The sequence below is a fragment of the Molossus molossus genome, unplaced genomic scaffold (assembly GCF_014108415.1).
Source record: "Molossus molossus isolate mMolMol1 unplaced genomic scaffold, mMolMol1.p scaffold_m16_p_10, whole genome shotgun sequence".
NCBI classification, from domain to species: Eukaryota; Metazoa; Chordata; class Mammalia; order Chiroptera; family Molossidae; genus Molossus; species Molossus molossus.
This window is the reverse complement of record NW_023425345.1, coordinates 100,920,495-100,943,278: the sequence shown is the minus strand read 5'-3', so window position 1 is coordinate 100,943,278 and position 22,784 is coordinate 100,920,495. Positions and strand designations below refer to the sequence as shown.

General features: G+C 33.7%; 1 protein-coding gene across 8 annotated transcripts in view; it reads left to right on the top strand.

Annotated features, from left to right (window-relative positions):
- Positions 1-22,784, top strand: part of PAN3 (poly(A) specific ribonuclease subunit PAN3) — a 153,689-nt gene that overhangs the window by 61,279 nt on the left and 69,626 nt on the right. For all 8 annotated transcript variants that reach the window (XR_004958279.1, XR_004958280.1, XM_036251003.1 and 5 more), the window contains one exon: positions 11,482-11,629. Coding sequence is in view for 6 of the 8 variants with exons in the window: in XM_036251003.1 (XP_036106896.1) it covers positions 11,482-11,629 (148 nt within the window). In the remaining 2 variants the exon portion in view is untranslated. The remainder of the gene's footprint in view (positions 1-11,481; positions 11,630-22,784) is intronic.

The following is a 22,784-nucleotide window of genomic DNA, read 5'->3' as shown; positions in this document are numbered from 1 at the left end:
GGCAGCCACTCGATGTGTCCCTTCACGTCGATGTTCCTCTCTCTCTCCCTTCCTCTCTCTCCCTCCCACTCTATCTGTACAAAAAATGGAAAAGTATCCTCGGGTGAGGATAAAAAAAAAATATATATAAGCACAAAAAAATCATGGTGGATGAGCAAGAGGAAAAATGCTCATTTTTGAGGAACAAAGATACAAATGGCAGTATATTACTTGTTGGAAGCGGTGCAAACCAGAAGACCAAGGAGCAATAACTTTAAAATACCGGGAGTAAAAACATGTCAACTTAGAATTCTGTTCTTGGGGAAAACAATCTTACAAGAATGAAATCAAATGAGTGCAGGTAAAGTCTGGTGAAATTTGGATAAGAAGTGTAGTTTAGTTAAACTTTTACTGCACCAATGTTAATTATATGGTTTTGAAAATATACTGCGGTTATGTGAGATGTTAATCTTTGGGGAAAGATGGTGAAGGGTACCACTTATTTTGAGTCTTAAATTATTTCAAAATAAAAAATTTAAAAATTCTTTTTAAAAACAAATACTGGTTTGGATATGTATACAAGAGTTGGAAGTATTCACCATTAGCAGAAGTATACTTCAGTAGATGTTGAAGTGCTTCAGGCAGAAAGAAAACAATATCTTATGGAAATGTGGATCTATATGAAGAAATGAAGAGTATCAGAAATAGTAACTACATGAGTAAATAGTCATGCACTGCTTAACGATGGGAATATGTTCTGACAAATTGTTAGATGATTTTGTAGTTGTATGAACATCATTGAGTGTACTTACAGAAACCTAGATGGTATAGCTACCACACATGTAGGCTATATGGTGTAGCCTGTTGCTCCTAGGCTACAAATCTGTACAGCGTGTTGCTGTGCAATACAGTAGGAGATTAAGTCAAGTACAAGAGAAAATTTTGTAGTCAACAGACATGGTAAACATTAGATGTAAGAGACTGCTGCTGGTGTAACACAGCAAACTGTTTTACAGCGCACTTTTTTATAGGTAGAAAGGAGTACACTCTGGGCAAAAAATGTAGTATAGTAAATACATAAAATAGTAAGAGTTGTTTATTATCATGTATTAAATTCTCTACATAATTAAACATGCTACACTTTTATATGAATGACAGCACAGTAGGTTTGTTGACTCCAGCATTACCACAAACACGTACATAAGCAGTGTGTTGCGCTACAACATAACATGGTTATAACATAACTAGGTGATAGGAATTTTTCAGCCCAATTATAATCTTATGGGAATACCATCATATAAGCAGTTGTTTGTTGACCAGAATGGTGTGTAACTATATAAGAAACTCCTTATTATTATTTAAGTCTCTTTGAAAGATAATTGTCTCTTCAAAACAAAAATAGTAAGTGTATTGTAGGGTTTATAACATATGTAGAAATAAAATATATGATGACAGTAGCACAAAGTCTGGGAGGGGAGATATGCAAGTATTATATTGTGAGCTTGTTATACTATATCTGCAGTAGTTTAAGACTATGATAGTGGGTATTATGGACTGAATTCTGTCTCTCCCAAATTTATATGATTAAGCACTAGCCATTAATGTGACGGTATTCCCATAAGATTATAATTCGGCTGAAAAATTTTAGTCACCTGCCCTGGTCAGTTTGGCTCAGCAGTTAGAGCATTGGCCCACGGACCAAAGGGTCATGGGTTTGATTTTCAATCCAGAGCATGTACCTGGGTTGCAGGTTAGATTCCTGGCGCTGGTTCGGGTCGTGAGGTAGGCAACCAATCGATGTGTCTCTCTCACATTGATCTCTCTGCCTCTCTTCTTTTCCTCCTCTCTCCTTCTCTCCCTACCACTCTACCTAAAAAAAAAAAAAAAAATCAATGGAAAAAGAATCCTTAGGTGAGGATTAAAAAGAAAAAAATTAAAATAATTTCTATTACTTAGTTATGTCATAATGTACATAAAGCTCATAAGAGAGAGGGGATAAAATTACGTGCATGTTTGTGGCATTGCTGAAGTAAACAAACCTGTGCTGTCAGTCATGAAAGTGTAGCATGTACAATTATGTACAGTATATAATACATGATCATAATAATAAACAACTCTTACTGGTTTATGTATTTACTGTACTACATTTTATTGCTAGAATGTACTCGTTTCTATTTGGAAATGAGGCCTTTAAAAAGGTAATTAAGGTTCAATGTGGCCTTAAGAATGGGGCACTAATCCCATATGATTGGTATCCTTAGAAGACAACAAATACCAGGAATACACATGCACTGGAAAAAGACCTGTTGCTTTGAGGACACAGCAGGAAAATGGCTGTCTGCAAGCCAAGGAGAGAGGCCTCAGAAGAAACCAACACTACTAGCACCTTGATCTTGGACTCTCACCTTCAGTTTCTGTTGTTTAAGCCACTGTGTGTGTGGTATTTTGTTATGGCCCCAGCAGACTAAGATAGTTGGTGATGTATTAAGTACATGTACTATAAAACCTAAGGCAGCTACTACAGTAATACAACAGAAAGTTACAGCTTATAAGAGAGAGGGGATAAAATAAAAGTATCAGTTGATTTCAAAAAAGACACAAAGGAAAAGGGGAACAAAGAACAGATGAAACAAATAGCAAGATGGCAGATAGATTTAAACCCAACTGTTATAATAATCATATTAAATGTAAGTAGTATTAATGTCCCAAGAAAAAGGAGATTTTCAGATTGGATATAAATTAAATTAACAAGGTCCAACTATCTGAAGCTGACAAGAAAACCACTTTAAGCATAAAGATGAAAATAGATTAATAGTTATACCATGCACTAGTCAAAAAAAAGCTGGGGTAGCTATATTCATATTAGACAAAGTAGATTTCAGAGCAGGGAATATTACCACAGACAAAGAATATCATTTGATAAAGATAAAGGGAACATGGATATATTACTTTTAAATGTTTATGTGCCTAATAACAGTTAAAATATATGATTTAAAGACTAATAGAATTGCAAGGAGAAACAGAGAAACAATGATAGGGATTTCAGTACTCCTCTTTCATTAATAGAAGAAAGAGACAGAAAATCAGTAAGGAAATGGAAGACTTGAACAACTCTACCAGTTTATATTTCTAGAACATTTCTCTACACAGCTGAATGCATGTTCTTTTCAAGTGCACATGGGGCATTGACCAAGACAGACCAATTATGGGTCGTGGAACAAACTCAATAAATTTAAAGGGATTCAAGCCATACAAATATGTTCTCTGACTACAATGAAACTAAATTAGAAATCAATAACAGAAGGCTCTTTGGAAAATCTTCAAGTATTTAGAGACTCAATAACATAGTTCTAAATTACTCATGTGTCAGAGAAGAAATAGGGAAATTAGAAAGTATTTTGAACTGAATGAAAATGAAAACGTCAAAAGTTATAGAATGCCACTAATGCAGTAATCAGAGGAATTGTTTAAACCACTAAATGCCTATGTTAGAAAAGAACTGATGTTCCCAAATCAGTGCTCTCAGCTTCTACCTGAAGAAACTAGGAAAAGAAAAACAAATTAAACCCAAAGAAAGCATAAGGAAAGAAATACTTGAGGTCAGAGCAGAAATCAATAGAAAACAAAAACAATGGGAAAAAAGGAATAAAACCAAAAGTTGATTCTTTGAAAAGATCCATAAAATTGATAAATAGCTAGCCAGAATGATTAAGAAACAAAGATAAAATACATAAATTACCATTATCAGGAATGAAATAGGTGACATCATTAGGTACAGATACTGTAAGGACACTAAGGAAATACTATGAATTAGTTTATGGCAATACATTTGACAAGGGATGAAACGGACAAATCTGAAAGACACAGACTACCCAGGTTTGCTCAAGAAGTACTAACGCTAAATATTTTAATCAAATTGATTGTGTAGTTAAAAACCTTCCCACAAAAAAGGCCCAGATGGCTTCACTGGTGAATTCTACCACATATTTAAGGAAAAAATAGTATGAATTCTTTTTAAACTTTTTCAAAAAATTGAAAAGGTAGGAATACTTCCCAACTCATTCCATGATGTGAGCATTATCAGATGAAGACTGTACAGAAAGAAGCCCTGGCTGGTGTGGCTCAGTTGGTTGGGTGTTGTCCGTGCACTGAAAGGTTCCCAGGCTTGATTCTTGGTCAGGGCACATGCCTGGGTTGCGAGCTCAATCCTTGGTAGAGAGCATGCAGGAGGCAGCCGATGAGTGATGTTTTGCTGCCCCATCGATATTTCTCTCTCTTCCTCTTCCTTCCTCTCTAAAAATCAGTAAAACATCTTAAAGAAAAACAATCTTTTATGTATATAGGTGTACAGATTCTTAACAAATTGTAGCAGGTTGAATCCTAATGTTATATATAAAGGATAATACACTACAAAGTATTGGAACTTGTTCCAGTAATGTAAAGTTTCTTTAATATTTCAAAACCCATCAATGTAATTAATCATAATACTAAAACCATATGATCATCTCAATAAATAGGGTAAAGAAAACATTTGACAAAATTCAATATCTATTTCTTTCTTTTTTTTTTTTTAAATCCTCACCCGAGGACATTTTTCCATCTTTTGTTCAGATAGAGTAGGAGGGAGGGAGGGAGAGGAAGAGAGAGAGGGAGAGAAACATTGATGTGAAAGGGTCACATTGAGTGGCTGCCTTCTGCACGACCCAACCAGGGCCAGAGACAAACTGCAACCGAGGTACGTGCCCTTAGCGGGAACTGAACCCCCGGGTCTCTCTGGACCGCAGGCCAACGTTCTAACCGCTGAGCAAAACCGGCCAGGGCTCAATATCTATTTCTGATGAAATCTCTCAGTAAACTAGAAATACAAGGAAACATCCATCACCTGAAAAAAGGAGCATCTATGCAAAAACTCCAGCAAATATACTTAATGGTGAAAAACTAAATGCGTTTCTTTTAAGATCAGAAGTAAGGCACGAATGTCTGTTTTCATTACTTCTGTTTTTAGTGGATGTTTTAGTATAATAAGGCCAGTAGAAGTATAAGACAGGAAAGAAATAAGGAAAAATGTCTTTTTTACAGAGACATGATCATCTGTAGTTAAAATATAAACACCTATAGTTAATAAGATGGAATCTACAAGAAAAACTATTAGGATAAATGAGTTCTGTAAAGTTGCATGGTGCAGAATCAACACACCCAGCTCAATTTTATTTCTCTATTATATTGTGCTGAATGGTGGCCCCTAAAAGATAGATTCATGTCCTAATTTCTGGATCTTGTGAGTTTTACTTCATTTAGAAAGAATCTCTGCAGGTGTGATAAGTTAAAGATCTTGAGGTGCGATCACCCTGAATTATTCAAGTGAGTCCTGAATTCAATGACAAGTGTCCTTGTAAGATTGAGGCAGAGGATGATACACTCAGAGGAGGTGATGTTGAGGTTAGGGGTAGAAACTGAAGTGATGTGGATGTCAAAGAATGCTGGCAGTAACCCGAAGCTAGGAGAGAAGCATAGAGTGTTTCTGCTCCAGCCCTTCTGGAAAGAGTGCCAGCACCCTGATTTTGGACTTTGGGCCTCCAAAAACTGAGAAAGAATAAATTTCTGTTGTTTTAAGCCATCAAGTTTGTGGTAATTTGTTATAGCAGCTACAGGAAACTGATACATGTATAGTAGCAAAATTTTTTAAATTATACAACTTATATCAGAAATATAAAATAGATATCAATCTGATAAAAAGGTCTGAAGTCCTATACATTGAAAAATTTAAAATATTTGTGAAAAGTATTATTAATATTGTTATTTGTTAATCCTCACCTGAGGATATTTTTCCATTGATTTTTTTGTTTTTTAAGATATGGAAGAGTGGGGGGAAGGGGGAGAGAAAGAGAGAGAGAGAGATATCAATGTGAGAGAGACACATAGATCAGTTGCCTTTCGCACAGCCCCAACCAGGACTGGGGATCGAAACTGCAACCCAGGTACATGCCCTTGACCAGGAACTGAACCTATGACCCTTCGATCTGAGGGCTGATGCTCTTACCACTGAACAAAACCATCCAGGGTTTATAAGAGGAATTAAAGACCTAAGTAATTGGAGATGTATATCACATTTATGGATCTGAAGACTGAATTATAAGATGCAGTCCTCCCCAAATTTATCTATTGATTTAGTGTAATCTCAATTAAAATTCAATAAGCTGTTTAATAGGAATTGACACGCTTAGTCTAATATTCATATGAAAATGCTGAGAACCTACAAACCGAACTAAATTGAAAAAGAAAAAGATGCAAGACTTACACAACCTGACTTTAAGACTTATACTGTACAGCTGCAATAATCAAGATAAAGTATTATTGACATGAAGATTGGTTGGTATCAATGGGATAGATTAGAGAACCCAGAAATTAACCTACTAATATATAGCTTATTTTCATTGAAGTAGTAAAGGCTATTCAGTGGAGACCAAATGATGTTTTTAGCAAGCAGTGCTGGATCCAAGCAGTGGTTATAGCGTTGGCCCACTCACCAAAGGGTCGAGGGTTCGATTCCCAGTCAGGGGCACATAACCTGGTTTGCAAATTTGATCCCTGGCCCCAGTTGAGGCACTTGTGGGAGGCAACCAATCCATGTGTCTCTCTCACATGGATGTTTCTCCTCCCCCCAAATCAATGGAAAAAATATTCTTGAGTAAGGATTAACAAAAAAAGAACAAAAAGCCAATGAAATACTGATAGAGGCAATGACATGGATGAATATTAATGATGCCAAGTAAAAGAATATAAGGGTCTTATATTTTCACGAAGTCCAGTTTATCAAATTCTTCTTTAATGTGTCATATAGTTAAAAAATCAGCATGTACATATGTATGTAAGATTCATTTGTATTAAATGGTAGAAAATGCACATTAGTCTTTACTGACGGAAAGCCAAATTTATTAGCGGTTGCATGGTGACCAAAGTAGTGGAGAAGAGAGAAACGAGAGGGAGGGATTTAAAAGAGGCTTGTGGAAACTTTTTGGGCATAATAGAGATACTCATTTTCTTGATTTGGGTAATAGTTTCATGATTGCCTACCTATGTCAAGAGTTATCTATGTTTAAGTATGTGCAGTTTATTATACGTTAATTATATCTAAATAAAGCTGAAAGAATAAGTCACCAGGTCATGTTTCATTCAGAAAGTAGAAAGATTACTAATAACCACTGAAGTCATTAAGACAGGTAAAGCAAGTAGAGCTCATTATAAGGAGCTATACCATGGAAGGTATTTTATGGTTTTATACATTTACTATGTGAATAAAAATAAACCTGACCAATTCTCAGGAATATAGTGGTTTCTCATTATTTATCATATTACCTTAAGACAAATCTTTTTCTTATATACCTTTTTGATGTATTTATAATATATTATATAATACTTTGTGTTCTGTTTTCGATTAGTATAAACCTCTTGCTGTCCTTTCTATCTAATTAAAAAAAAATTTAATGGCTGCACTTTAAATTTTGTTGCTCTAATTAAACTAGTTTTTTAATTTATGGGATAATTTATTGTAAACTTAAGTATTCTGTTTGTAGTGGAATCCAGCAGAGTATTAAATACTGTTGCTTTAAAAGTAACAGTTTCCATGGAATCAAATGATAGTAGAAAATCATAAATTTGTGTTATAAACCTTTGTTAGAAACCTCATCAGAAAATGTCTTCATTTGTTTAAAAAAAAAAAACAAACCTTTATTGATCATTTGTAGATAGGAAATACCATATCATTTTGGTTAGGTAGGATGTGTGGATTGAAACATTATTTTATATGAAGTGTAATGATAAAATTATAAGAGTGCTTTTAAAGCTGAAGGTCAGGACTATTGGTTTAGTATATTTCTGTCTAGAGAGGACAGGTAGGTGCCATTCAGATGTTTGGGGGATGATGTCAATTTGGACATATAAAAAGTATTTGGTTGCTTTTGGCATGAAAGATGCAGCATTAATTTAAGTATATGAGAACCTAAAGCTCAATTTTCATTGGTAAATTCTCACAAAGTGAATGTCTGTTATTTAGCTTGAATAAACATTGATTCTTTTTCAAATATGCATTTATAGCTGTTTATATAAATATGCACTTATATAAATAAAATTAGGGTTTAAAATATGCATAGAAATTAAAATAGAAATAAAAATTATAGTAGAAATATGTGTGTATTAAAAATACAAATTTAGGAACATACTTAGGTAGTTGTGAAGGCATTATCTTCTAAGTCATAGAACAGAAAATAAAACTGATTTTCTTTTTCATTTTTCCTTTTCCAACTTATTTAATTCTCTTTAGTTTTGTAGATGCTAGACTAATAATTTATATATCCCAAGTTTGAGTCTTCTTTCTAGATAAAACCTTCACTTCCTATAGCTAAGAGAAATTGTTTATTTTCTGATGAATAGATACTTCATTTTAATGTGATTAGTTTTAGCTACCAGTTTTGCCTTTTAAAAAATTCTTAACGTGTTAAATGTTGTGTGCACATGCTATTTTACTTTATAAAACACTTTTTTATATTTTAAAACAGTAATATTGAAGCAGTTTTAAGAGTTTGTATTTTTATTGTTTTCACTAATTTTATTAAAAACAATTCATTATAATTATTATTACATTAAATATTTCTGATAGTTCTCAATGTGGCTATAAGAATTTATATTATGTTAGTAATAGTAGCTCTTACTCTCTTATTCCTAGATTTTGTTTTTTTGTGTTGTATTTAAATCTTATATAATTTATTTGAGTAAATCCTTTTACTCAAATACTCAGTTGAATAAAACACATTTTCAAACCACCACTCAAGAAATGCCTTGTCATCTTAAAGCAGGACTTAAACAAAGGAGGGAGGATTCTAGGTTCTTTTTTTCCCTTCTTAATTAAAATTACCTTTGGGCAAGTTTATTGCATTTGCTATTGTTGGATCTCTAGAAGTTGCAATTTAGTGTGTAAATTTTCAGTTTTATTTTTAATAACTTTTATTATAACAAATTTAGAGATTTTTTTTGCTGTGTTAGAATGACATTATATGGTGATTTGTTTGGCAAAGGTAGAGTAGATTTTCATCTCCTATTTCTCATTTATAGGCTCCCTTAAAAGTAGACTTTCAAATTAATTTAAATATGTTTAATTAGGAGAAACTCTGCTTTGAAATCAGGTGGACTGTTATTCACAGTAAATGTAGGATATACGTGAAATAGAAACTGGGTAATACCTATTTCTTAGGAACATGCTACTGAAAAGTTTTGTATGCATATATAATTTTCTTTGTCTAAATTTGTTGTTTCTTAGTAATCTTGTAATCCTAAGTACCCACATTTCATAGATATTTTGAACTCTTTCACCAAGGTGCCTGATCGCTTTTATCTTGACTCCATCTTCTAAAATAGGTTTAGAATTAACTGGTCCACACTGATTTAGCTCCAAAGTGATCCTGTGAGTAGCCATTTGTTCCCTATAACTATGGATTAACACATTAGTAAAATGCGTTGGCTTATTTTCTACTACAAAAATTAAGGAATTGACCATACTTCGTTTTTATTTTTGTTTTTTATCTTCACCTGAGGATATTTTTCTGTTTATCTTCAGATAGAGTGGGAGGGAGGGAGGGAGGGGAGAGAGAGAGACAGAGACAGAGACAGAGACAGAGACAGAGACATTGATGTGAGAGAGACACATCAACCAACTGGTTGCCTCCCGCACGACCCGACCAGGGCTGGAGATGAACAACAACTGAGCTGAGGCTCTAACCACTGAGCAAAATCAGCCAGGTTGACCATACTTCTTTTTAAATTCTCACCCAAGGATATTTTTCCGTTGATTTTCAGACAGAGTGGGAGGGAGAACGAGGGAGGGAGGGAGACAGAGACAGAGACATCAATCCGAGAAAGACACATTGATCGCTTGCCTCCTGCATGACCCCAACCAGGGCTGGGGATTGCCCTTGACCAGAAATATATTTTGGTACAGGCCGGATCCCCCCCCTGAATTTCATGTCTTAGATGCGGTAGTAAAAGAGGTTCATATATATAGTATATTTTAATTAAGCTCGGATTAACATTCTATATTTTGTCACTCTGTGTTTAATTTTTCCTGGCATGCAACTGGTAAAATATTGTTTTAGAGTTTAAAATTAGGTTAACCTGTTAACTTATCTTTCAAATTTAATATTTTGAAGTCTAACTTGACAGTTTAAAGTGTCAATCATATCAAATAGGGAAGTTTTCTTGGGTTGTACAGTAATCAGTCCATTTTCTGATTTTTCTGCCTTCTTAGTTCTAATGATTAGTTCTAAAATACTTCTGAATGATTAAATTCTTTGTGTCATGATTTGGTGCTTTTAACTTAGTTTATATGTATACATAAAATGTGGGCTGAAGAATGAACATACTGAATTATTTCCTTGGTTGACCCTATTGGAAGTTGAATTCAAATGGTATCATTCATGTTAATTGGTCATTGGGTCTTTATTACACTTACACATGTAGAATTTAAAATTATCACCATTTCAGAAAAATATTTAGGATATTTGTTTGTTTCACATGGAGAAAAATATAGGCCATTTAGGAATTTGAAATACAATCTCAGATGTTCTAGTAGTTCTTTTTAAAAAATCCTCACCCAAGGATATATTTTCATTGGTTTTGAAAGAGAGAGAGAAACACTAATGTGAGAGAGAAACACGGATTGGATGCCTCTGGTATGCACCCTGATCCAGAATCAGAACTGCAACCTTTTGGTGTACAGGACGATGGTCCAACTAACTGAGCCATCTGGCCAGGGCTGTACTAATAGCTCTTAAAGCCAAAAGTACTATGCCACTTGAATATATAAAATGTGACATACTACCAAGGTGAAGAAATTTTTAATGTAATCTTAAGGTAAAATATTTTTAATACAACATAAAGTACATATGAAACTGTGGGTATTGGGGCCTCTACTGTGTTTTTCTTCTATCTTGTTTTTTCCCATGTTTGCCTTGTTTATAAGTGTTTTTCTTGTCTTTACTCTGTTACTTAAATACATGGCACCATATTATTGAGAAAATGTCTTAAGTGCTTACAAAAAAGGAAGTGATTGATTTTGGAATAAAGGCAGTTTTGACCTTTATATTGGTAGAAGTGATTAAAGATATTAAATTTGAAACTGTTGCTCAGTTTTGAGGTAGTCTCAACCTCCCAGTTCTCTAAAATGTGTTAAGATAGTTTGATAATGATGCATATTTGACAATAAAGGCAAATTTTACATGTTTCTGGAAATAAACCCTGCAAATAAAATGATTAACATTCAAATTTGATTTAAAAATTTTCTCAAGAAATTTATTTATACTATCCCAAAATATGGAAACTAAAAAACACTATAAATTTTTTCAGTAAACTATTTTACCCAGTAAATAAAACACTGTGGAATAATGCCTAGTAGATTCAATGTCTTTTTTGGGCTTAAAGTGTGTTAACTTACTATATTTGATTTTTAAATAGACACCAAATCCTACTGCAAGCGAGTTTATTCCTAAAGGAGGATCAACCTCCAGGCTGAGTAACGTGTCCCAGTCAAATATGTCTGCCTTCTCTCAAGTGTTCTCTCACCCATCCATGGGAAGTCCTGCTGCTGCTGGATTAGCACCAGGTAAGTTGAGTAACTATTTCCAGTGAGTTCCAGATACCAAATCTGTAAGCACCATTTTCTGTTAGTGTATCAGAACTGAAATTGTATACTTGAATGATTCACATTGAACACACTATGAATTTTATGTTCTAGATTTTGGTTCCAGAATTGAAAACCTGAAAGCAAAATTTAAATATGAACAAAAAGTATATATAAGGGAGATTAAAAGCACAGAAATAAATTTAAAGAAGAAAATGGTTATTTAGGAAAAATTATCTGGACTTTAATTAATTTCCCTTTTAAAAAAAAAAAGTCAATGCTATTTCACTCAAAACTTCTGTAAGAGCATAAGAAATAAAATATTGATGTGTGGATGTATGCTTGAAAGTCCTTTTGTACTAAATTTCTAAAGAATAACTTATTCTGCATCCTTCAAAATGTAAGTTTAGATGTATTTATTACCTTTCAGATGTTTGACAATAAATCTGTAATAGTAATTTAAAAAAAAATCCTTACTCAAAAAATATGTTTTTAAACAAATTTATTTGAGAGAGACAGATAAAAAAAATATTGATGTGAGACAAAAATATCTGTTGGTTGCCTCCTGTACATGCCTGCAACTTGGGTATATGCCCTGACTGGGAATTGAACCTGCAACCTTTTGGTGTATGGGATTGTGCTTCAACCAACTGAGCCACCCAGCCAAGTCTATAAGAGTAATTTTTAATTGGGTAAAGTATTACAAACAATAGTGGGAAAGAAATAGTAGGAAAGAAAGTATTAAGGGTCATCGAAGTAGGCAAAACAGTGTTTCTCAATCATTTCCTTCCAAGTTTACCCTTAATGATGGAATAATTTGAACAAATGTACTTATACCCCAGAGGTCCTGGTTCAAAGTGACCCGTTGAGAACACTTTTTTATTTTTTTGAAGTTCTCTCTTTTATCTTAAAAATTCATTCAAATTTTTTCTTCCAGTTTGTGACATAAATATTTATTATAATGTAAAAATATGAAAATTTTCTTAGATATAACATCACCCATCTCTGTTGCTGTGTACCTTAATCAGCAAAGTAAGGTTTGTGAAATTATATTGAATTTATCTTAAGTGCTGAGCTGATTATTTTGTGTCTGTAAAATGTTTGAGCTCCCCACACAAATTATGTTTCTAGAACCTGTGCTGGACAATCATCACTTGGTCTTGACTGTTTCAAAAAAACAGAAACAAAATGAAATATATGCACACTAACTGAAGCCAAAATATCTATCTAGATCAGCTTGGAACCTAGTACCGCCTCCAGGGCTTAATCTATAGTAAGAGAAATCATTGGTTTTGATACTGATATGGAATCAAGGACCTTTTGGGGAAGAATGAGAGAAGGTAATGGTAACTTTATGAAACAGAGCATCTGGTTTAGCATGTAAAGTATCAAAGACTAAATAACTTTGTGTTGTCAAGAGTTTTATCAGTGTTTCCTTCCCCTACCTTTCTCTCTCTCTCTTCCTCTCCACTCATGTCCCCCATCCTTTCAGCTCTCTTCCCCGCACTTGTCTTACCTTTTCTACTTTGGCTCTTTTCGGGTTTAGTTAAATTTGTAAACATTTTCCCTTCTTCCCTAGAGAGCAGTATCAGAATTGAATATCTCTGGTAGCCTAAAAGTTTTACTTGTAAGTAATATGCTACTATGATTTTTCTCCCATTGAGGTGTTCGCATTGTGTACATGAGCATAATCTCCATGTCAGCTGTACATCTAAAATTTCTTAGACTTTGTCCAGACTTCTGAGCAGTGTTTATAAAACAACCATAATAAGGGTATCTGTATACCAGTTAGAAAACTGTGGCTTTTGTAATTAAGTACCAATTTATTTTGGCATAACAACACATCTTCCCTTGTTTCAAAAATAAATATTTTGTTCACATCTTTGATCAGACGTGTTCAAGCTTGCCATTTAAAAAAATAAAGGGCTTTATGAATGTTGGAGGAGTTAAAAAATGTCAAAGGGAATTTTACATCTTGAAAATGTTTACTTAAGAAATCCATTAATACTGTGGCATTTAAACTTTTCAGTAGGTATTAACTTGTGTGTAGGTAGGTGTTTCATTGGCTGCCATTGGGTATTATAAGCTAAATTTGAGATGGAATTAATTTAAAAATTAAATTAAATGAGAAACTACTTTCTCTTCTACATAGTTCTAATGTTAAAATGGTCCTTTTACTTCCTATTGGTGAGAGTAATTACTATCTGGAACCATTGGAAATAGGTCAGTATATCATACTAAATATGTTCCTAAAATTTTTATATATGTTATTTAAAAATTTTTCTTCATTAAAATGATAATCAACCAAGCTAAAATATTTTCCAAAAATACAGGAATGATGAATGATTTTGCATTTATTATTTCTTCTTATTTTGTCCTCTTAGTTAATGGCTTAACATTCTCTGGAGATGCACAAAGGAAAAATTAAATCTGATTTACTTTCAGAAAAGTATTTACCCTTTCAGTGTCTTCCATTACTTCTTACCCACAAATGCTGTTTTTTCAAAGACCTAGGAAAGGTTATAAAATTTCCACTTCAAGGTTGTAGAATAAAAAAAGTCATAAAGTTTACTTTGGTGATGATTTAATTTATTGTTATCTTAATTTATGCTTCTTATCTACTATAGGTATAAGCTATTGATAATTTTTAGTTATAAAGTTTCATTTTATTTTTTTCAATTTCTATTCCAGATTATTACCCTTGAAAATATATCAATTACTGTTTTTATAAGTAAAAAAAAAAAAAAAGAAACCTTTTGACACTTAAAGTAAATTAGAGTAATGTCATTTTCATTACATATGAAAAAATATATACTTAAATACATCTCTTGACCAAAATGCAAAGTTGAGGAGATATTAAGATTTTGAATTTCCTCTCATTGTAAGAACAGAAGCATAATTCTGGGACACACAGTAGATCCTGAGTGAATCAAGTCTTCTTTTTAAAACTTATTTTGATCCCTTTTAAAATGTGATTTGTATTTTTTTAAAAGTTTTAATGCAATGAGTAATACTTTATACACAAGTTATTTGAATTTATTTATAGCTAATTAGGTTTAAAAGGTATTTACAAGTATTAAAAATATGCAACCTATGTTGTTTCCATTAAATTGTATAAACAACCATTTTATTCTATTTTAGTTTAAGAAATCAAGGATTTATAGGTTTACTTGTTTTATGCACATTTAACCTAAGAACAATAGCAAAATTTCAAGTATCTTCTGTGAAGGTAGTTATATGAGTATGGGTTATGGCACTTAACTTGGGCACTTTTCTCTGGTCACAGCTTGAAGGCTGAGGTTCACAGCCTTCAAAAGTTCAGAATCACTGGTTTAATATAGCCTTAGCAAAATTTATTTTAATTTCTTTCCAGAGCATGTTATAGTAAGAATACTTTTCAAGTAATGCATGAGTGTAAAATACACTTTTCTAATAGTTTTTGCTTTTGGCAAACAGTTTTTGAATAGATCTTTAGGAATGAAAATATGACTATACTAAGTATATGAAATGATAGTTTATGCTTTAATTTTTGTGCCATGAAAAATAATTTTATTATGAGAACCAGTTGCTGAACATTTTCTTTTTTTGTTAATCCTTACCCGAGGATATTTTTTCCATTGAATTTTAGATAGAGTGGAAGGGAAGGGGGGTGGGGGGGAGGCGAGAAACATCGACATGAGAGAGACACATCAATTGGTTGCTTTCCACATGACCTCTACCAGGGCCAGGGATCGAACCTACAACCTAGGTGCATGCCTTTGACTGGAACTCGAACATGTGACCCTTTAGTCCGAGGGCTGACACTCTAACCCCTGAGCCAAACCGGCCAGGGCCTGAACATATTTCTTAATGAGAATTTTTCTTAAGAGTGTTTTGATTTGGTAGTAGACTTAATAAACTAAATCTTGATGTGGTCTAATTATTATCTCAATATTAGCCACAGTCTGTTTGAAAGTGTAAGAGAGGTAGTAATAGGAGCATACAGTTCTGGATGGTGTTATGATATATCATCTGGTAGTTTGTTTGTTTCTTTCTTTCTTTCATTCATTCATTCATTCATTCATTCATTCCCCACCCAAGGATATTTTTCCATTGATATTTAGATAGAGTTGGGAAGGAAGGGAGAGCGAGAGTTAGAGACAGAGATAAAGACGGAAAGAAACATTGATGTGAAAGATACAGAGGGAGACAGAGAGACAGAGAGAAACATCAATGTGAAAGAGACACATCTATTGGTTGCCTCGTGCATGACCCCAACTGGGGGCCCTGTACAGAATCAGAAACCAAGATACATGCCTTTGAACAGGAATAGAATCCAAGACCCTTTGATCCAGGGCTGATGCTTTGACCACTGAGCCAAATTGGCCAGGGCTCAGCTGGTGGATTAATGTGCAGTTCTGACTCAGGAATTGAGTACTTCTTGTTCCACTTAATTGTGTGTGGACACTTGGGAGGGCTAGAAGGGAGTTCTTGGACTTGAAAATGCCATCATTAATAAATGAGAGAGCTGTAAGTGACTTTCAGTATTTTCAAACATTCATTCTTTCAAGATAAGGATGGTGCAAATATTTGGACCATTTGATATACTTTATTGTAAATTATTATGGCAAATCTCAGATTGATATAGGGAAAATCATTTATACTAACTTACTGTTATTAAATAATTGTGTTTATTTATTATGCTTTTAGATCCAGATTTTGAACATTTAGTCATTTCTTATATATTCCTGAGGGTACCAAATTGATGGGTATAATTGGCTAGTATTCTTTAATGTATTTTTTGGCTTAGTCAAGGTGTGGGGAAAAGGGGAAATTTATATTGATTCATTATAATTAAAGTATTAATATTAAATATTAATAATATTAAAATAGAAAAAATATTAAAGTATTAAACTTTTTATATATATATGATACACTAAAATAAAGTTATTTGTTGAGAAACTGTTGAAAGGTTTGGGTTAGGAAATTTCTTTTACTTTTATAGTTCGATGCTAAAAAATAATGTTTTGTGATTCATTAGCTGTATGGCATTTCATATCATAGATGAATAAAATGGAGGCCTAATTCAATTCAGTTGCATAGTAAGTTGACTTATGTGATAATTTGGTATTGGTCTTTGATCAAGGTGTAACTTTTGGGGTTTACATAGTTCAACCTTGTGCCAGTTTAGAGGTGGCATTCCTGACAGATTATCTAACTTCAGCTTTGTCTCTTACAGAAGCAATAAGGCATTCATTGGCTAACCAAGGCAGCCCAATGTAGTTTGAATAAAAAAGAAAATTGTATCTTATCTGAACTAGACTCTCTTGTCTTTTCCACTAGTCCTAGTTCTTTCCCTTTGTATTGAATGGAATAAATTAAAATCTTTTCTGCATGATAGTCCTTTCAGTTTTGTTTTTTGTTTTTTGTTGTTGTTTTTTTAGGTTAGTTGCTTGTATATGTGTGTGTCCATGTAACTGAACTATTTGTAAAACGAGAGAGGGCAAACTGGAAAAATATTGCTAAAATTAACAAACTGTATAGGTCCAAAATCATGAACTGTTGTAAGTTATAATGACTGGAACACTAGTGTGGACAAAATTAAATCCATAGATCTGCCTCTCTCTCTGTATTACTAAGTAACTCTGACATCCAGCTAGGGAGTGTACATATCATTAGGAAACTAGGCTAACAGTCTTGCAGATGGTGAATATCTAAGTTTATATTTAAAATTTTACTGTGTATCTTAGGTTCTACATTAAAATCACTAAAGGCATAAACAGTTCATCAGCTTTATTTTAGATTGTTTTATGTTTCACTAAATGGTGTAATTACTGAAAATAAAATTATAAAAATAGTTACGTAATTCTTAATTATTATGTTTCATAGGATGTAACTTTAAACGTTTTTTCCTTATAATTATTTTTCAAAAGTTTACTGGATTTTGTGAGACTGTCAAGTAATTCTGTCATGAGTTTATTTTGATATTTCAGTTTCAACTGATATCTCTGAATTATTTTTACGCTTAATAGCAATAGAGGTAGTTTAGCATTAAAATGTTCTTCTAATTGTTTTAAATATCAGTCTAGATTTCCTGAGAATATTACAAATTCTTTAAGAAGAAGGGATCTTTTCATTTCTTGTACAAATTTAGGCATATCGATGGTACCTAGTGGATGTTTATTCATTTAACTAAGCTTCATTTCTGTCTTGGGAAGTAATTTTTAATTGGTGGGTTTCTCTTAAGTACAGTGAATATTAATTATTCAGTAAACATCTCTGATGAACTGGAAATGCAAATGTTCAAGGGAATATAGATGAATAGTCATATGAGGAACAGAAATATTCCTTTTGAAAGTTTAACTGCATCAGAACTAGAGTCACTGTATTTTGAGGTGCTAAAACATTCTTAAAACCAGTTAAAATATTTGTAAATATTATGTTTAAATTGCATTTTTCCATTTTTTATAACTACTTTGTTTTTCAGGTATATTCAGCAGAATCACTCAAACCTTTCCAGGTTTTCTAATTGGGGATTGCTTTCTACATTAAAAAAGGAAAAAACAAAATAAAAATATATAGTTAAGATCAGGGATCTCTGAGGTTTTGTGAAGAGGACCTTTTTACTACCCTGTAATGTTGAGCTTATCCTAGATAGGGGCTGCTCTGTGTATGCATGTATATGGATACGGATGTTATTGTCCCAGGGGAGGTTACTAACAGTTGAACTGTAGAGCCATAACTGGGTTGGGAGTGCCTGCTCGCTATATTTCTTTCCCAGTTGGGAATTTCAAGAAACAGGCAAGACGTTAATGCCACAGAGAGGGATGTGGCTGCTGCAGCTGGCTTGGAGACCTGTCAGGTAAGGCTTAAATAGCTTCCAGTAGATATTGTTCTACTGGTTGGGGAATCCCTGGTTAATGTGTCCTGTTAGGTTTGAGAGTTCCTGTTGTGGACTTCCTGTTTAAATCTCATATATTGGCTAACTTGTCCCTTAATTGAAGGGTAGGGGCTAGATGGGTGGGTAGGACTCTCTTTGACTATAGGTTCAGTGGTCTACACCTTTAGCAACATCTCTTGCTGATCTTGAGACACTTTCATTGGACTCCATTGACTTTAAAATACGGTACCAGTTTTTCTACTAAAGTAGCTGTGGCATTTGGGACACCCTTTGATCCCTATGTTTAGCATGTTTATTTTTATAATATAATATGAGATGAATTTAAAAGTCTTTCTAATCTAAAATTCTGTTGTTTTGTGACTTGTTGATCTATAGGAGATAGATACACCGAAAGGAGACAGAAATGAAGCAGTGATGAGAGATAGCAAAAAGGAGAGAAGAGTTTGATTTTTGTACTAGATTTTAAAAGGACTTTCAAAGGCATATGGGCTTCCTGTGTAAATAGGAAATCCCACCAAGGCTGTCTTTGTATCCTAGGTGGAGATGAGGGGAGTTTTGTTTCCACAGTATAAGATTAGAGTCTGGGGTACTGAGAGTATTGTAGTGGTTTGTATGAACTCACAGACAGAGAGAATACATTACTGATTCTTAGCTGATATGGAGAGTTAGAAGTCACTCTTTTTCTTTCCTTTTAATTGGATAGGTTGAGAGCTCTGGGTATCATTTTTTCTTTAACTGTTTGGCTCAGAGGTACCTGGTGCTTTGTAGGTACTCAGTGGAGAGACTGACCGTGTTTGTGTGAATAAAAGTACTGTGCTGTGTATAACATGTCTGGTTAGGAGGGGTCTTCTAATTCTGTAGGAATAAATTCAATGGTGGCAGCCTCTTCTGTTTCTTGATTTTTTTTCTGATTCTTCTCAGCTTGACTAGTCATATTCATATATGAAAGTCATCTTTTTTATTATTCTTTTTACCTTCAGATGTGCAGTTACCCTGAGTAGGGAATGTGGGAAAGGTCTTAGTAAAAGGAGAGGAATTAAGAGATGTATCCCTTTTAAAACCCCAGTGTACACCGGCATGTAAAACCTACCCTGAATATTTAATTGTGGACCACATGTTTATATGGCAATAATGTTTAGTTCTGGGTTTTTTTAGTTACAAATCTCTTACCTGTGAAATATCTTTTTATTTATTATTTTTTATTTTTATTAATTTATTTTTGTTACAGATATTTCTACTCCCCCCCAGACACCCTTCTCCCAATTCTGCTCCTCCCCCCCAGCATTGTTGTCTATATCTGTTGGTTACGCATACATACATATACGTTCTTTGATTTATCTTATCCCTCCCCCCCCCTCCTCTGAGGTTTGTCAGTCTGAACTGTACTCCTTTCTATATCTCTGGGTCTATTTTGTTTATCAGCTTATTTTATTCATTATATTCCACAAATAAGTGAGATCATGTATTTGTCTTTTTCTGATTGGCTTATTTCACTTAGCATAATACTCTCCAGGTCCCTCCATGCTGTCTCAAAAAATAAGAGATCTCTCTTTCTTACAGTTGCATAGAGTTCCACTGTGTACATGTACCACAACTTTTTTATCCACTCATCTATTGATGGATAACTGGACTATTTCCAGTTCTTAGCAATTGTAAATAGTGCTGCTATCAACATAGGGGTACATATATGCTTTCTGATTGATGTTTCAGGCTTCTTAGGATATATTCCTAGAAGTGGGATCACTGGGGCAAATGGCAGTTCCATTTTTAAATTTTTGAGGAAACACCATATTGTTTTCCATAGTGGCTGCACCCGTCTGCATTTCCACCTGCTGTGTGCTAGAGTCCCCTTTTCTCCACACCCTCGCCAGCACTTTCTTTTTGATGATTCCTATTGATATATCTTAAGTGAGATGTTTTCTTATGATTTTATACACTTCCCATATTTTAGATGTGTTTATCCCGATTTTAGATTGATATTTCTGTAAATTTTTAAAAATTGTTTTTTAATATGTTTTTATTGATTTTTTTTTAAAGAAAGAGGGGGAGAGAGAGAGAGAGGGAGAAGCATCCATGTGAGAGAAAAGCATCTATCAGCTGACTCCTGCACGTCTTCTACTGGGGATTGAGCCCGAAACCTGGGCTTGTGCCCTGACTGGGAATGGAAACCGGGACTTCTAAGTCCATGGGATGACGCTCAATCCACTGAGCCACAATGGCTGGGCTAGATTGATATTCCTATAAACTATGACTAGTAACTAAAAGTCCCTTTGGGTTGGGGGTAGGGTTGTACTTTTTAGAAAGAGTAAGATCAATAGGATATTAATATTAATTATAGTAATCAAACTGCTAAGCCTTAATTTCTATGGACCGTAATCTTTTTTTTAATACTTTTTTTTAATTGATTTTAAAGAAAGAGGAAGGGAGAGGGAGAGGGAAAAAGAGAGGGAAGTGAGAGTGAAACATCGATTGGCTGTCTCCTGAAGCCCCTCCGCCACTGGGGATTGAACCCGCAACCCAGGCATGTGCCCTGACCAGGAATGGAACTGGCAACCTTTTGGTTCATGGGATGAATGGGATAACACTCAACCAACTGAGCCTTACCGGCCAGGGCTGGACCATAATCTTATTGCCCACTGTTTATGATGTTAAGAAGTAGATCCAATATGTAATGGCTTCACAGGACAGAAATGTATTTCTTGCTTTGTATCAGGCCAGACAGGTGTTCAATTGTCAGGGATGCACTCCTCTACATAGTTAGGGACCTCAGTCAAGTGGCTTCTAAGTATCTCTCTCATCATCTGGAAGGGGGAAAGCATGGAGGAACATGAGTGGGAAGTTGTTATGGACATGTCTGAAAATTGGAAGCTTTTCCAGTTATGGTCTACCAAAATCTGAACTTCCTTTTTTTAAGCAGCTTAGCTGCATTTCCCAGGTGTTTCTGGATGCAAAAGTTTAACAGTTGAATTATGTATATACATTTTTGGGCATTATCTTACTTGCATTTTTTGTATCTGCAGCTGCAGTAATTGATTTATCCAGCATTATACGAAATGAAGCTTTCAAGCATACCTGACTCTTTTGGATATCAAAAACTTTATAGCTTTATCCAAACCTGACATTTCAGCTATTTTTCAAAGAAAGATTTCTAAAATTTGCAGTACTCTGTTGCTTCAAACAAAATATAACTATTTTTAATGACTTGTGTTCAACTTAATGTACCTCAGTTTTGAACCAGAATACAATTGATACCCTTTAGATATCAGAGTTTATAGAGCAATTTGTAATTACTTAGATTCTTTACCCTTTCCATTGTCCTCCTGCTCCAGTATATTAGATTATAATTCCTTGAAGATAAGGCCTTTCTCTCTTGCACTCTGAATCTGTTCAATGATACTGATGAGATAATTTTTCCTGGGATACCGTTTTGAGAACCACTACTCTATTTAGGTGCTTTATGCTGTCTTCTCCCCTCTTTATTTTTTTGTAACTCTTCTCCTCCCAATCTGCTGCTTAGGGCCAAGAATACAAATACATCTTTAATACCTTTAAAGATAGATATAAGAAAAAGACTTTGAGTCAAGCTCTTGAATTGTTGCCTGTAAATAAGGTACATGGGCTTTAAAATATCCTTTGGCTGAGATTTTTTCATTTTTTTTGGTTCCTGTCTATGTTCTGGGTAAGTGATGATATCAGACAAGTAACCACTGAATTGTTTGTTATAGGAGTTATTGAAATTCAGGTCAAGATCACAAATACAATTTTAATAGAACTGGGCAATGGATTTTTTTCTACCTTAGTAATATTAATGGGACAAAAATAATGTGATTTAATTATTGAAATACATCTAATAAAATTTTCAATAATAAATAAAAAATGAATAGCATAAGTACCTTGGGTGTTTAAAATGTAAAACGCCATGGGTCTAGAACTACTAATCAAATATTTTATTTTCACATTCCATTTCAATATGTTTGTTTTAAAATTTTTATATGGAAACCCAAAGTTAAAATGAATATTTTATTTGCACATTCCATTTCAGTATGTTTGTTTTAAAATTTTTATGTAGAAACCCAAAGTTAAAATTAATGTTAACTTATATTCATCTTACATTATTTTTTTTGTGAATATCTGTACTTTTTTAAAAGTGGTGTAGATCCTTAGCTCTACTATTTTTTTATTTTTATTTATTTTTTTGGTTAATCCTCACTTGAGGATATTTTTCCATTGATTTTTAGATAGAGTGGAGGGAGGAGG